Source organism: Melanostigma gelatinosum (assembly GCF_949748355.1).
Source record: "Melanostigma gelatinosum genome assembly, chromosome: 15".
Taxonomy (NCBI): Eukaryota; Metazoa; Chordata; class Actinopteri; order Perciformes; family Zoarcidae; genus Melanostigma; species Melanostigma gelatinosum.
Window position 1 is genome coordinate 19,913,118 of NC_136648.1, and position 15,790 is coordinate 19,928,907.

Genomic DNA, 15,790 nt, shown 5'->3' on the forward strand with positions numbered 1-15,790 from the left:
CCGCACTCAGACAGCTGCTTCAGGGTGCTCCTGAGGGTCACTGCCCAGGGCCCCGTGCCACGGAAGTGGTTCAGCAAAGTCGATCAAATGTCCTGTGCGCCAGCCGACATTAACGAGATGATTGATGTCAGGCTATCTCGGTTCCTCAAGGCTGATCCTCTCAAACTGTCTCGTTAATTCGAACCAGACGATCGGGATCAGGATGATTGCGCGTGCTCGTCCCACTTCAAAAGGGGGAAGCGTCGATCACCGAAACCATGATGTTCTAACAGTACAATGTCAAATAAAGTCAAAGAAAGAGCCGCTTTTTACTCCGCTGACAAGCAGGAGATGATCATGAACGCATATGAGGATTTCAAGACCATAATCACGGCAAAATATAACACCGCCACGAGGGCGAGACAGGAAGCACGCAAAATATCACAGACGAGTTAAATGAGTCAGTGTTGGGAAAATGTATCAGCTAATTGAGGATATATGTACTGTATGCCCTTATGTATCATGTAGCCTATATATATATATATTAGGGCTGGGCGATAAATCGATTTAATCGATTAATTCGAATGTGTGCTTTAAGGCGATGTGTTTTATTGAAAATCGAGAAAATCGCCCCCACCCCTTTTTCCCGTAGTAGAGTGCGCGCGCATTGTTTACAAACTAAAACAATGGCGGCCAGCAGCTTCACTGCTGCCGCCGCCACCTCACAAAAACAACCCAGCATTTTGGAGACATTCACCAACTGTACTCCGCATGAGAAGAAGAGTGCCCGGTGGAAAGCCATCACGGATGCAGTCGCGATGTATATCGCAAAAGATATGGTGCCCATATACACCGTGGAAAAGCCGGGGTTTATTCACCGTCTCAAAGCTTTGGACCCCAGGTACGTGCTACCAAGCCGTAAACATTTTTCTGACGTTGCCTTGCCTCGGCTGTACAATAGTACACGCCAAAGGATCTCTGCGGAGCTGGAGGGGATGTCATTCTACTCCGCAACAACTGACCTGTGGTCCAGCAGGTTGACCCAGACACCGATCCACTTGACTGGTGGAAGCGTCACCAACTTAACTTTCCAAGGCTAAGTACTTTAGCAAAGAAATACCTCTCTGTGCCAGCTACAAGTGCCCCCTCTGAGAGGCTTTTCAGTGTGTGGGGGGGGGGCATTGTTACATGCCACCGTGCATGCCTGAAGCCAGAGGTAGTAGACAGGCTTGTCTTCCTGGCAAAAAATATTTAGAAAAAACATGCACTACTGTTTAATACTGTTGGTTATGTTGTGAATGCACTTGATTTTGTTTACATGCACTTATTTACTGTGCAAAATATGTTATGTTGATGTTAGATCAGATGTTGCACTTTTGAAAATGTGAATGTTAAAGGGTCATATACATTTTATTTCATGCTGTGTTTGTATCAGTGTATTCAGTTAGAAAAGCTTACTGTAAAAAGTTACATTTGCACAGTTGTTTACAATGGAAGGCTACTATTTAATGCCATTTAATGTTATGTTTAATTTAATTTTATATTTAAATGATTCAGGCAAACAAAAGAGTGACCAAATACTTTTTGTATACTACAGGCACCTTTCTACAATGTTCAGGTTTTGTTTGCACTTTATTTTTATCAACCTACTTGGGAAAATCATCACAAAATAAAAGAAAAAATTGTTTTCAACAGCTTCTGTCATCTGCAAAAAATTTTGGGGGAAAAAAATCGATTTAAATCGTGAATCGGATTTTTTGTAAAAAAATCGGAGATTTTTTTTTTAGGCCATATCGCCCAGCCCTAATATATATATATATATATATGTGTTTATACATGTATGTGTAGATTACCATATAGAACTAGTTTGAATGTGTGTGTGAGAATATGAGCGGATCAGTATGTGTGTGTATTATTCATAATCAGACATTCAATCAATTGAAGCAATGAAAAGAAATAGTGTGTGATTCTCTCTATTCTTATCATGAGTCCACCTTCATCATGTTCTACAACAATGATCTGCTGGTGTACTAATAACACTGTCACATCATTATGAGTGCTTTAACCTCATGTATGCAACCAGCCATCAAGAGGACATGAGAGCAAGTACACACTAAGCACACACACAATTCAGAATGGTGAGTCAATACAATATGTGCCATAATGTGATAAACACATCCATAAGTTTATTAAGCGCCAAATGAACTTTACCAACAGCACGGCATGCAGCGGCTTTCCCCATGTTCTCCGCATCGCCGACACTGTACAACAACGTACCACTCGCACAACAGCGCAAGGCTGCATCCAGTCTGTGGGACAGTCAGTGCGCGGCTGGGCATGTGATGTTCAATGTCTGCGCCAGAAGGTCTGTAAATAAATGATTCCTTCTCGGCAGAATCGATAGCGCTCGTATAGGAAGTCTTCCGGGGCTCGCTACACATGCAGAAAACATGTTCTTCAACTGGGGTGATGTGACTGACAACCTATTTCCTCCCAGCCACCACGTGGTAAGAGCAGGATGCAACTCCATTCACTCTCGACTGTATAGATGATTTGTCAGGGAGGCATTCGACTAAAGCTTTCATGGGGGAAAAAAATGACAAAATCCGTCATCCCAAAACTTCATCTGTTTCGTGAGTTTTTTTTCCGAGTCGCGGAATAAGAAATGGCACATTTGTGACGGCTTAATCACACTCCTCTCGGCGTGAAGCCTCTTCTGCCACCACAGACCGCAGAGTCCATTTCACAACAAATCAGAATGTGACAAGAGACAATGGTGGCCAAAAGTAAGGTTCAGGATGACTGTGAATGTGACCGTAAATAAGCATGTTTTGACTCTCGCTCTCTCTCTCTCTCTCTGCAGGAGTTGCAGTTTGAACGTCTGACCAGGGAGCTGGAAGCCGAGCGACAGATCGTTGCCAGTCAGTTGGAGAGATGCAAGCTTGGCTCTGCGACTGGAAGCATGACTAGCATCAGGTGTGTTTGTGTAGTTTTGTCTCCCACCTGTCGGGACCTCTTCTGCGCACTCTGACCTGCGTGTGTGTCAGTCGTGCTCTCGCAGGTGATCGGCTAGACAGCTGGTACACTCCTTGATTTGTGTCCAAAAATCCAACTCTATGATTGAAACCACAGTTTAAAAAGAGCGGGAGAAACCAGTGTTCCTTCACCCCCTTTACCCACACACATACAGAGCTGCTACATACCTATTTATATCGTTGCTTTCTTACAATTTCACACAATTAACACATATCATAGTGGAAGAGATACATATGTCTGGTCAATGTATCCTCATACAATGGTTCATATGGTATCCTGCGAAAAGTTACTCCTCATTTTTTCGTACGTTTTCCCTCGAAAGCCAGCAACATGTATACAGCCTTTAGGCTACAAAACTACTGAGTTAGGTTTAGGAATAGATCGTCGCTTGGGTTAAAATAACCGCGGAAGTGCCGTTACTGAAGTATGCAAGATATGTGACAAAAACATACAAAACATCAGTCTGGGATATCTATGAATTGTTTTTTGAAGGTCTTGCTACGAATGCTGTATGAGACCAGCCTGATCTGGCAGCGATAGCGTCACTCTTGCCGGCACAATCAAAGGAACTATGTGTAGCATTTATCTTTAATAAGTAATGGCAATCACTTTGAGACATAGTTACAACATGAGACCTCTTAGCAAATACATTGATTGTTAAAAGGACTAGCTGCATCTAACTGAGCTCAACACTGAAATTATCATTGGCAAAATACAGACGTTTCTCTCAGACAGAGCTAGCTAGCTAGTTAGCTTAACGTGGGTCCAATTTAAATAGGTATTAATGGATCATTTTTGGCAACTTGTGCACAACCTGACACATGACAACCATATCAAGTTGTTATAGCCAGCCCGCTCGCACTCCCAACTCATCAAATACAGCAGCTTGGTCAGTCGTCACAAACTATAACGCTCTGTGTGGCCATGGCGGAAGTAAGGAAGCATGTGAGGTTATGTAGCATGAAGTACAACAAATTCCGTTTGGGATGCCGGTCGGGGTTGATGGATGGGTCAATCAAATGCAGGACTCTCACTCGCAGAGTCCCGTGTGAAACCGGAAGTCAACATTGTTTTTTTATGGAAAATACGTTGGTACCCTAACCCCTAACCCTAATGTACTTATTTGAACCCAAATGGTGGCCTTTTCCTTGACCCAACCAAGTTGTTTCCTGTGAAAGGGGAAGTTCATTTTGAAAAGACAGTGCATGAATGCAAGGAGCGTAAATTGACACATGCAAAAATTTACGCTAGAGGGGTACGTAGAGCATCATAGTGTGAAACTTACCAAACTTGCAAGTTCTAAAACCAAAAAACAATGAGCTGAAAGAAGCTAAACGCTTCGAAGAACTGCAGACTTGTGTGGTGGTTCTTTGAGGGTTTGTGAACCTATCATATTGCCCAAAGTCATTCGATCCATTGGTATTAAAACCATCGATTAGTTCAGCTTGTATATACTGTAGCTAGCCTTTTTTAAAGATTGTGACCATGCAACATAATGGATGGTCATAATTAATGAAAAAATAAGTCATTGCTATTCATAATTTCGCACCGAATTCTACTTCAATGTTTAACAGTTCAAAAGAAGAGCTGTTTTTACTACATTCTTGTAATTATGTTCACATTAGCTGACCTCATTTTGAGAACCCACAGTATCTGTTATCAGCTCTCACGAGTATTATCCCTCTTCGTGCTCCTCATAATAAACACGCAGAAAAACAACGGGGAGGTCAAGGGGACATGAAGCAATTAACTTATCACCTTATAAAACATGTTGCACAATTTTCATAAATAAGTACAATAAAAGCCCAAGGATGAGAACTTGAGACCTCTTATAGACCTGATTGTATCTGTAAGGTGTGCATCAAGAAAGGCTATAGATAGATCTGTCAAAAACTCACTGGCAGACTTCAGTTTGTTGACAGGATCAAGTTGCAATCCTGAAGCTCTTAACTGCATCGGCTGCAGCTTTAAGCCGGATTTGATGATCATGTAACTGATTAATGATCAAATCATTTCGCATCAATCAACGCTTCTATGTGGATTTGTTTACAACCTGTATTAGAGTGTTACAGCCACAGATGTTGTACTTGGAGTCAAAGTGTCATTGTTAAAAATCAACGTGTATTTGTTGTAGCATTTTGCTGGAGCTGAACACAGACACGACCTTGTGTTGTGCTAACATACAAACCTAATCTCATCAAATCTCACTAATTTCCCTCGTTTGTGATAATCAAGAGTCCCAGCGTTTCCCGACTTACCTTTTTGCAGCAGCAGTGAGCAAAATGCCTAACCTAACTAAAGTGCCTAACCTGTCAGTGTAACCCACCAGGTTGATCAAAGCGTCTGCTTTCGGTAGTTTAAATTGAATGTTGGCTCAGGTCTGATGGCACAAAGCAAAACCCCAGCTTTGCAAACATGATACGCTGTTAATTGTCCATGAAAAACTGCAATTACTTCTTAAAAAGAATCAAACAATGCGCAGCTGTCACAGGAGTCCATTGTTCTGCTCGGGGAGGGGGGCCTTCGTGTTTTTTTGTTTTCTTTTTTCGTGATGAGCGGAAGTACACTGTTCACACTGTGTCATATTATCTGCCGCTTGATTGGGTTTGGACACAAACTTCAAAGAACACATTCTACACATTCCATACGCGGTCCCGTGATGTGAAGACAGCCCTCCTGACGCAATAGTGGTAACGCACTTAGCCTGCCTCTCAGGACAATGTAACACGATTAAAGCCTGTCTCTGTCTCACTCTCTCTCACATACACAAACGCACACTCGCACTAATAGATGCACACGATCCATCATCTATTATGCTCTCTGATTCCGTTAAGCGAGCGGGGATTCCATCAGTCTCAAACTAATTACTCATCTGCCCGCATTGTAATTCTCGTTTCAATTTGAAGGGTGGACCAACAAAGAGCCGAAAGATGGTCTAAAACCCGATTTATTCAGCAGTCTAATTAACTGGTGATGCGTTTAGCTCCTCAACGCTTTGAAAGGGCTGCATCGAGGGCCCCCCTATTTAAAACAGCAGCGACCATGGGAGACGGAAGAGGTGTGGAGTCCAGAAGGAAAACACATCTTCCACTTCATCACCCAGCTGCGCACATGATGGAATAAAGGCTGCCATGTTGCTAACTTGATTAGCTGGGTTTATTATTTAGTGAGGAGCGTCCGCAATGTCCGTCCGCCATTGCTTTATATCCACTGTGTTGGACGTGGAGGTAATTACCGAATGGACAAATGGTTTGGCAAAACAAAACAAGGCACTGCTGGAAGTTTGCCGTGCCCAATGCATGAAGGATTTACTGCCCAATCTCCTCTGAAACATTAGTATTGTTGCTGTTCTGAATCATCACTGCCTGTCCCGGCGAACAGAAGGGGCAACATTTAATCTGCAGCTACAAGACATGAACAGGGATTTATCTTGGTATAATTTGTGGTGCGACGTATTGACACTGTGCACAGCAATTAAAGCTTGAATATATTCTCAGCAGCTTGGTGGAAGTAAGACTAAACTCAAATTGCTGCTGTGTTTTTTTCTTTTTGTCATTTCGGTGGATAATTGGCTGTAGTAAATTAATACTTTTTTAATGTAAATTCCTTTCTATCTTCTTTGCTTTTAGCGAGGTTAGCATATGTTAGCATGGCCGAGATGCATTTTGGCCCGTACAATGTTTTGTTTTCTTCTTCAGCAAGGTCTGTTATATAAAAGCTATTTCTTTGTTAGCAGCCTGTCTTACTGTGTTCTAAATCCAGGCTGTCCAGTTGGACTTTGGGACAGTGCTAGAAACATTTATCACCACCAGCAAAAGCTAATTTACTGGTGTTGTCTGCGTTGGCATTACTTGCTCCGAGCTACAATTTCTCACTTTAATTCAGTGCATGTCTGTCACATTAGCTAGCTAGCGCTGTCAGTTGTATAGTAGGACAAAGTAGCCTCAAGGAAAGTGTTCCAAACAAATATACTTCAACAGATGAATATATTCAGTGTTGTTTGTAAATGGGAAAGCTGTATATTCTAGTTACTTTTGCTTACGGTTAATGTCTGACGTTTGAAACCATATGACATAAAAATATCTGAGTCTACTTATTACTTTTTTCCTGAGCCGGAATGAGTTTGTTTTTAGCCCAAAACAGTTTTCTCTCAGCTCATGTCGCTTCCAAATGGTCCGAACATTAACATTCAATATATCATTCAAAACATGATACCGTCTTGAAATACTATCCGGAAGCCAGGAAGCATACTAGTTCCTCTGAAAACTCTCATCACAGGAAGTCTTCTGCTGCATTCACATGGAATCAGACAAAAGGCGGACGGACAACACCTTCTGGACCGCACGATAAAAAACCAACTACCAGCCGGACGGAGTGGCATGGCAGCAAAAACGAAATGCACATTAACGATATGTTACCATGGTGATGCCATATTGTTAAGAATTTGCATGTAGCTACCAAATGCATAATATTCTATTGCGAACTTTCACCTTGGCTGAGGGAGCTACGTAGAATCCGGAAACATGTTTAAATGTTTTTGCTTAGATCGTTATCGTTGCTGTTATTCTCTGCAGACCTCACCTAATTTCACCGTCCTGCTCACGCCCACTAAGTTTGCATTTACCGTCTGGTCGATTCCATGTGAATGCAGCATTATTGGCATTCTCAAAGGGGCAGCTCTTGTTTCTACTCCCAGACAAACCACAGCTACGTTGTCTAAGCACAGTAGATATAATATCAACGGTGTTGTTATGATACAATGCCTGTGTATGATTTTCAGACCCCTTGGCTGATGCCAGATAGATATTGTCTAGATAGAAGGTAGAAATAAATAGAGGATGGGACTGTGTAACAGTGTTTTATGTGTCCTTGCAACAACTGAAAATACAGATTCTCCTGTGTCACCAGAAGGGAATCCCCAAAACCAATCGATATGTGAATCATGCGGCAACATTTTTTTTAATTTTAGTTCGAAGTCCTTTCAGTTGACTTTCTTTGTCTGTATTATTTGAATTTGACAGCTCCATTAAAAAGTAAGCAATGAAGTACTTACAATAATGGAAATCTGTCCCCAGATAGGCAGCCGGGCTAAACCACAGAAAAGTTGAATTAAGAATGAGCCTTAAATGCAGCTGTGAGGGGGCCGGCGGTTCAGGACCCCTGTTGTGTTGTGGAGGATAAGGACTTTCAGAGATGCTAATGAGATCTTCAGCTCTGCCTTTGTTTCCAGCTTTAATCAGTCACCACAGGTCACAGTGTCTGCCTTGGCATATGCCACTGCTTTATCACTTCAAGAGGCACCAATCCACTGTGTGTGTGTGTGTGTGTGTGTCGCTCTATCAGTCAAACAGACAATGTTTTTGCCTGCCAAGAGAAGAGCGCGATGTACGTCTCCTCATTAGTTAAGGGACCATTCCGCCTCAAATGTCAATGTTGCAAGGGGATACTTCGGTGGTTCTTCTGTGGTGGAGATGAAGGAAATGGTGAATTGCCATGATTGTGATTGTATTGTAGATGTCTGTGTTCACCCTTTAAGCACTACTCTTTTATATTTGTCACTCAAAGTAAGCCGCGAGCACAAATTAGATCCACGCACGGGACCTCTACACATGCGCTCGCATGGATCTAATTGGTGCTCGCGGATTTTGAAGCACAATATGGTTGGAAATATTGTCGAAACCATCTGTAGAAAGACCAGATGTGGTTGGCAATTGAGGTTGAAGTTACATCTGGAAGATCTCCGTTTCGTTCTCTTTGGCGGCACCTATAGCGATTAGCGGTAATCGCTGGTGTGTTTTGGGATCTCACTTCCCAGAGATCCAAACAGTGTCGCCGCTCGTGATATTTCCCGGTAAACACGGTTCGTAAAACTGCAAAAGCAAGGGCTTTCATCAGTGGGCCACAGGTTCACTCCCCATTTACTTCCCTCATTCAGCGATAGACTTAGGTGAAGTCTGGTAAGTGGGCGGACCCTGTCACTATTGTAGCACTAGACTTAATTCGTTACAATCCTCGTCTTTGGATTCGTTCGATATCAGTCCCGACACAGACGCGAGGTGGCGGTATAAAGGTGTTTTTTAAATTCTTAACTAAACACTTCTCCACTACATCTCAGAGGTACATATTGTACTTTATACTCCACTACGTCTCAAAGGTAAATCATGTACTTTTTACGCCACTACATCTCAGAGGTAGTCTGCTTGCTTTTGCAGTTTTACGAACCGTATTCCCGGGAAATATCACGAGTGGCGACACTGTTTGGATCTCTGGGAAGTGGGATCCAAAAACACACCTGCAATTACCGCTTTTCGCTATAGGTGCCATATTGACTTTTTGTCCTGTCAGCTGTTACTGAAGTTGAAGGAACATTTTCTTTGCTGTAGGGAGGCCTTCCCCCTCTACTCATCCTCTTTTTGTTATTTTGTTCCCCTTACCATATTGTCTTTTCACTTCACCCTCTTTATCCGACCTCTCACAATGTCGATCCCTCCGATCCAAACACAGGTCGCCAGAGCAGTGCGGTTAAGAGTAATTATTTTGAGCCCTGTCGAGGTGTAAGTTGGGTTCGGCTGCACCAGTAAAGAGCCTTGCTTAGAGCACAGGCTTGGTTGCATTTTTAAACCAATCCTGGAGCAGCTGGTTGACCTCGACCCGCTGCATCGTGGGTTGGCAATCTGATTTGGGAAGGTACAAGAAACCAAGAAAGTATAACTAGGCAGGAAACACCGCAGAGCACATGAGCAGTACATCTCTCTGTTATCTGTATCGGTGCATGCCTCACTCTGCCTAGTGGCTACAGTCCCTTTATCTAATCATCCGAGTGGACCTCTGACAGCGAGCACACACCAGCAGATACAGATATCAGAGCTCTGGTGGCACCTTGGCGGCCACTCCACTCTGCTTGCCGAGGACTAGCCTCCTCCCAGGGTGGGCTTTTCATCTGCCTCTTTTGGCTGTCCAGATTGTATAGTCTGGTAACTGGATGCCCTGCTGCTGAGTGGTGATCGTGTGTGTGTGTCTGTGTGCATTAGCATTGGCAGTAGCCACAGCACCCTGCGAGGACCAAAGGCGCGCGTTTGGCGAGAAAACGTAACCCTGGCTAGCGAGAACCCATTACCCAGAAGCTATCAGGGCGCTCAGCTGCAAGCTGAGACCCACAGCGCTGTGGCTCTGCCTCCACTCCTCTTCAACACACTCAGACTAACGAAGCTGTTTGCGGAAGGGGTGCAGCTTTGATAAAAAGTATTACCTCTTTCAAAAACTCTTTCAAAAAAAAAAGTCTCGAATAGTCCTTTTGAAGGACCGTTTTCCCACGGCGGCAATCTGAAGAATTAGCATGATTAGAACATTTTCTGACACGCAAAGAGACAATATCAGGCCTGTCAGACAAAACATTTTACACCCCAGTCAGTCAGACAGCTAATTCACTCCCACCAGTGATGGAGAGCAGACCGGACTCAAACAATCTAAAACAATTTGTAAAGAAATAGAAAAAACTAAAGTAGAAAGGAATAGACACTCAATCAAAACTGGCCCTATCTCATCATCAACAGATTACATCACATAAATCATATTCCCATAGGCAGCTTAATGAGTCCAATAGACAATTAAAGTCCCGGTAACTCCACTATAGCCCCTAAAACAACCTAAGAAACTAAATCATGTTTGATTTACTTTCCTCAGCTGCTGTTTTCCTCCTGAAGCGGCTGGTTGGGGTCGCTCTGAATGGTTGTGTTCAGGGGCCCTGTCATTCTGTCTTCCATTTTTCAGTCAGTTTCCCATTTTTTGACAAAGTTGCCTGTTGTCTATTTCTGTACCTACCTGCCCTCTGTCTGCACTTGGGTCCTAACAGGCTGCTGACTGTTACTTCTTAACAAACAATGTGATTTTAATTGCTGTTATTGTCTTTTTTTTGTCAGCATATGTTACTTGAAACTGTCTTTTAAATGCCACATGTCTGAGTCTAGTCTTGTTTATTCATTTCTTTAGCACAGGTTCCATAACCCAACAACAAATAATCAAACCCAGGTAAACACATACAACTAAATCACACCTGGCCCTGCATGTGCACATTCTTGTACATATGGCTTTGATATTGCTAATTAGGGAAACATGCTGTGCGGTTTTACCATGCAATCTCACAGTCACTTGTGAAGTAGGTCAATTATGTAACGGACAAATTCATTTTGCACACTTTATGTTTATCCACTGATGTTTTTTTCGACACCCAACAACTATGGAGCCTGCTCTTCGCTGCATGGCGGAGTCATAAAGGATGCATCCTGCCTCCTTCAGAGTAAAAGGTGTAGTGACTCGAGCTACAGTTGAGCTGAACATCTCGATATGATTGTGGACCTTTTTTGGCAGAATCAGAGGTGGTGAGAACAGAGCATCAGAGAGTAATAGAAGACAGTGTAGAGACTTTGCTGTTTGATTGATTTTGTGCATGAGTTATCACTCCAACTGTAGTTTTATGTCACTGCTGTTAATCAGACACAGACCACGTTTTATAGCGAGGCTGTCATTTAGGGGATCATTGCAGAATGTGAAAATTAAGAAATCTTAAGCACCAAGGATGACAACGATGTACCGGTAAGCTTCCACACTGAGGAACCATAATGGTCTGTAAACAATGTATATCGCTGACCTGTTACTTCTGTAACTAACAGCTGCTGTACGTTTCTTCTGGAGTTTCTTAAAACATAGTTTGCTTTATCAAACAGGGGTCAATAATGATTCTCTCTGCAAAGTCGTTTGCCGTAAATTCGGATGGATTTCCATTGGCTGTCGGTGTTTCTATTGTTCATTGCTCAGAAGTTGTCGCTATCTTCGGGGCTAACCCCCTTCACTTTAATCAGCAGAAGGGTTACTTAGCTCGGGCCTTGAGAAGTTGTATCATAAACTCACCAGACTGCACCGTACTGCTACTTTCACAGATATAACATTACTTCTAGCATTCTCAACACAGCATAGGAACCCCAGCGCCACGAAGCACTTGCAGTCACACCAGCAGAGAGACCCCGCAAACATTCAAACTACTTTAGTGACTGCAGTGATCAAACCTTTATTCTACTCCAGGATTATCAAGGTGTTTTTGTACTTTATTTCTTCAGTTTTTTACAGTTTTTTACAGAGAAGGCTGAGTGCCTGATGATGACAGCGGCGGATTCATGTGTGTGTCCTTGTTATCGATCTGAGGAGCGGGAGGAAATAGGAAGGGGGGTGTGAAGTCACATTTTAAACACTGGCGTTTCTTGTACTCCGCGTATTGATCTTATGGAGTAAGTGTTGAGAACGAGAGGGGAGCAGATGAAGAGGGAGGGAGGAGAATGTCAGCGGTCTGTACAGAGCTGTCCCTGTTGATCAGATGAATGGCGAGGAGAGTGAGGCTTGATGGGAAATGGGGGTGGGGTGGGGGGTGCACAGAGTGGCTGAAACAAATGGCTCATCATTTCCAGGTTTCCAAAAGTTTCGGTATTGCTTCGAAAATGTCTGCATAGTGCCGTTTGTTTCAAACTCGTGGTAAGACGCCAGCTTTTTATTTAGCAAAAGACTCGATGCAATTTCACACACTGTGACTTCAGTCGCAAGGGTGGAAGTAGACTTTTTTTTTCTGTTTGTCTGTAATGGAGTAGAAGTTTTTCCATTCATTCTTTTCATGTTATTGGCAAAAAAAAAAGGAAAGCATGGTCAGTTTACTTCATGACAGACAAAACTGGATTACCACAAACAAAGAGTAGCCTGAGAAACTTAAAAATGTGCTTCATTCATTCAGGCCCACATTTTGTTTGTGTTATTTCTTTTCCATTGTGTTTGGTCCTGAATTATTAGGTGTGAGTGATTTATCCGTCCTGCTGACTTCATTTTCAGATTTCATGGAAGATGGAAGCAGTTGATGTGAGCTGTTAATCTAGAGTCTTCCATAAGGATTAAAGAAATATACATGATGTCAGGGTTGTCATTTCTGTAATACGTCGACTGTACAACAATGTCTACCGCTGTGGGGATCTTAGCCATACTCGTCCCAAATTTTTATGGTCATTTTTCTGAAGAGCTCTAGAACCAGGGCCCACAGCTAATTTGGGCCATGGCCATGGACTGACCATGCTGAATTTCAAAATCAACATTTACACCGCTGTTTGTTTACCACTGCTGTTTGTTTACCCTGTGAAGCCAAAAGTAAATGTTCACTTTACACTTGTAATGTAACGTCCGTCCAATAAAGGCAGTTGTTATTTATTTAAGTAGTTATGTTGTTACAGTTTTCACGCTACATTGCCACACTATGCTGCCATGCTAAAATGCCACGTTATGTTGTTACGCGAGGTTATTACGCTAGATTGTTACGCTAGCTTCACGCTAGGTCGTTACACTAGGTCAATACGCTACGTTGTTACGTTAGGTTGTTACGCTAGGTCGTTACGCTAGGTCGTTGCGCTAGGTCATTGCGCTAGGTCGTTGGGCTAGGTAATTACACTAGGTCGTTACGCTAGGTCGTTACGCTATATGCCAAGTTGTTACGCTAGGTCGTTATGCTAGGTCATTACGCTATACGCTAGGTCGTTGCACTAGGTCATTAGGCTAGGTCGTTATGCTAGGTTGTTACGCTAGGCTGTTATGCTATACGCTAGATTGTTGAGCTAGGTTGTGATGCTAGGTAAGACAAATGACCGATTAGTCAACTGAGAGTTCATGGGCAGCCCTAGTTGTGACATTATTATTTAACATAATGTTTTTTCTAACCTTAGTTTTGTTGTGGAAACCTAATGATTCGTTTCTCAACGTTAACCATGTGTCATTGTGCGTTTCTGCTTGCGTGATACAAGGCTGATATTAAATACATTTCTGAAATGTCCACATTCAACGTATCTGGATGAGTAGAGGGGGAAGGCCTCTCTACAGCAAAGAAAATGTTCCTTCAACTTCAGTAACAGCTGGCAGGACAAAAAGCTTTTTTCTGGGGACTGGGTTGTGTGTGTTTTTGTTTTGTCATCTACAACAATCAGGCCGATAAAAAATATATACTTGAGTAATAATTGTACACACTTTGCACTGGAGCAGATTATTTTTGCTTGTTGCCTTTTATCACTTATATTGAGGCATAATTTGGAGCTGCAGTATGAATGTCCTCTTGTTGACACACAATTATTTTGAACACAAGAACGTTCCGAAGATGTCACAAAATTGCAGTCGGAGAAAGTCTGTCTTTTTGAAAATGAGACGTAAACGTGTAGAAGGAACGCCGAGAAAAAAGAGAACAGAGGGTTGAAAAGAGGACAGACGAGGGAGTCAACATGGACGCAGAGCGAGAAGGGAGGTGGGGAGAGGGATGCAGTCTGCGACTATATTATTGATCTGCCAGCAGAATGGAGACACAAATGTCACAGTTAAGCTCCGATGAAAACCTCCTTATTCCACAAACACACACACTGGGAGACTTTACACCCGCAGACACACAAACATGCCCTCAAACACACAAATACATATTCACACTAACTTGAAAGAAGCCTGTTCTGAAGGGCACAAGCCTAAATACAGTATTTGGGTAAACTGGAAGAAATGCAATGCAAAGCTGCTATAATGTTTTGATTTCTTCAAATATTTTTTTTATATTGCATTTTGGCCATTTTCATATGAATTGGACTCTTGTTCACATACTATTGCCATAATGTGTCTGCAATTTTTTCTTATAGAAAATGATTCCTCTATGTTTTTTGAGACTGCCCTCATGAATTGCACTCAACATTTTGTCACACAGAGATGTGTTAGTTAAACATGTCGTTCCCAGTTTACATGCAAAGCACCTACAGTTGAAAAAAAATCACCAATTTACTGTCAAAACTCTGCTTTTCTCAGAAGTGACACGTCAGGATAGATTAAACTGAATCAAAGACATCCTGTGAATAATTCAAACAACCTCAAGGGCCCACATTACAATGCTGTCAATTCACATGGCCCAGGTTGCGATGGTAATATGTGGCCCTATGGTGCACAATATAGAGTAAAGGTAACAGAGGAACCTCACACACGCTAACCAAGCTCTTTTGTGCCTAAATCTAACTAAACAATAACCGTAGTGTCACGCAAAAGACAAAAAAACCTTCATTGATGTCATTCTGCAGATATATTTGTATGACAAATTGTATCAGACACAAATTTGATGACAGGAGTGAAGGAGAACTATAATATAATATCAACTGTTGATTAAAAATACTTCATAAACCTAATTATTTTCGTTCAATCATGACAGTTTCTCCTGGGAGTCGGCCGCAGCAGCACAAAGGGACTGAGAACAGATCGTCGGCCATTTTGGCTACAAACTGATGTTTTCCTTAGTTTCGGGCTGAACGTCTGCCATCCGGTAAAGTGACTTGGCTGGACCCGATCGATGGTGATAAGGAGACCTGGCACTCGGCTTCTGATAGTGTGTGTGTGTGTGTGTGTGTGTCATCTAGCTAGCTACGAGAGTAGATGGCCACAGCTTCGGCTTGTCGGAAAAAAACACACAGTACACTGCTACTACAGCCACAACAGTCGGGCTAAACACAGCGCTTTGGCACCAGGGCTGTGTCGCGTATCGGGTTTCCGGGAGGACTTGTTCCAGGCAGCAGCATCGGGGACCCAAATTCCCTTTAGTGAGGCATCACTTTAGCAAAATATTTCTTTATTATACTGTACAAATACTTTCTCAAAAGGCAACAGGTCACAATCGGCTAAAACTGAAAAAAAGAAACTCTTATGCCATGAAAATTGAAATTACCAAACGACATAGAAT

The 15,790-nt window shown here is 42.5% G+C and overlaps 1 protein-coding gene across 1 annotated transcript in view; it reads left to right on the plus strand.

Moving 5' to 3' along the window:
* LOC306788906 (catenin delta-2-like) overlaps positions 1-15,790 on the plus strand; it is a 152,236-nt gene that overhangs the window by 52,196 nt on the left and 84,250 nt on the right. Inside the window, exon 3 of the mRNA XM_079284613.1 lies at positions 2,843-2,955. Coding sequence (XP_079140739.1) covers positions 2,843-2,955 — 113 coding nt within the window. The remainder of the gene's footprint in view (positions 1-2,842; positions 2,956-15,790) is intronic.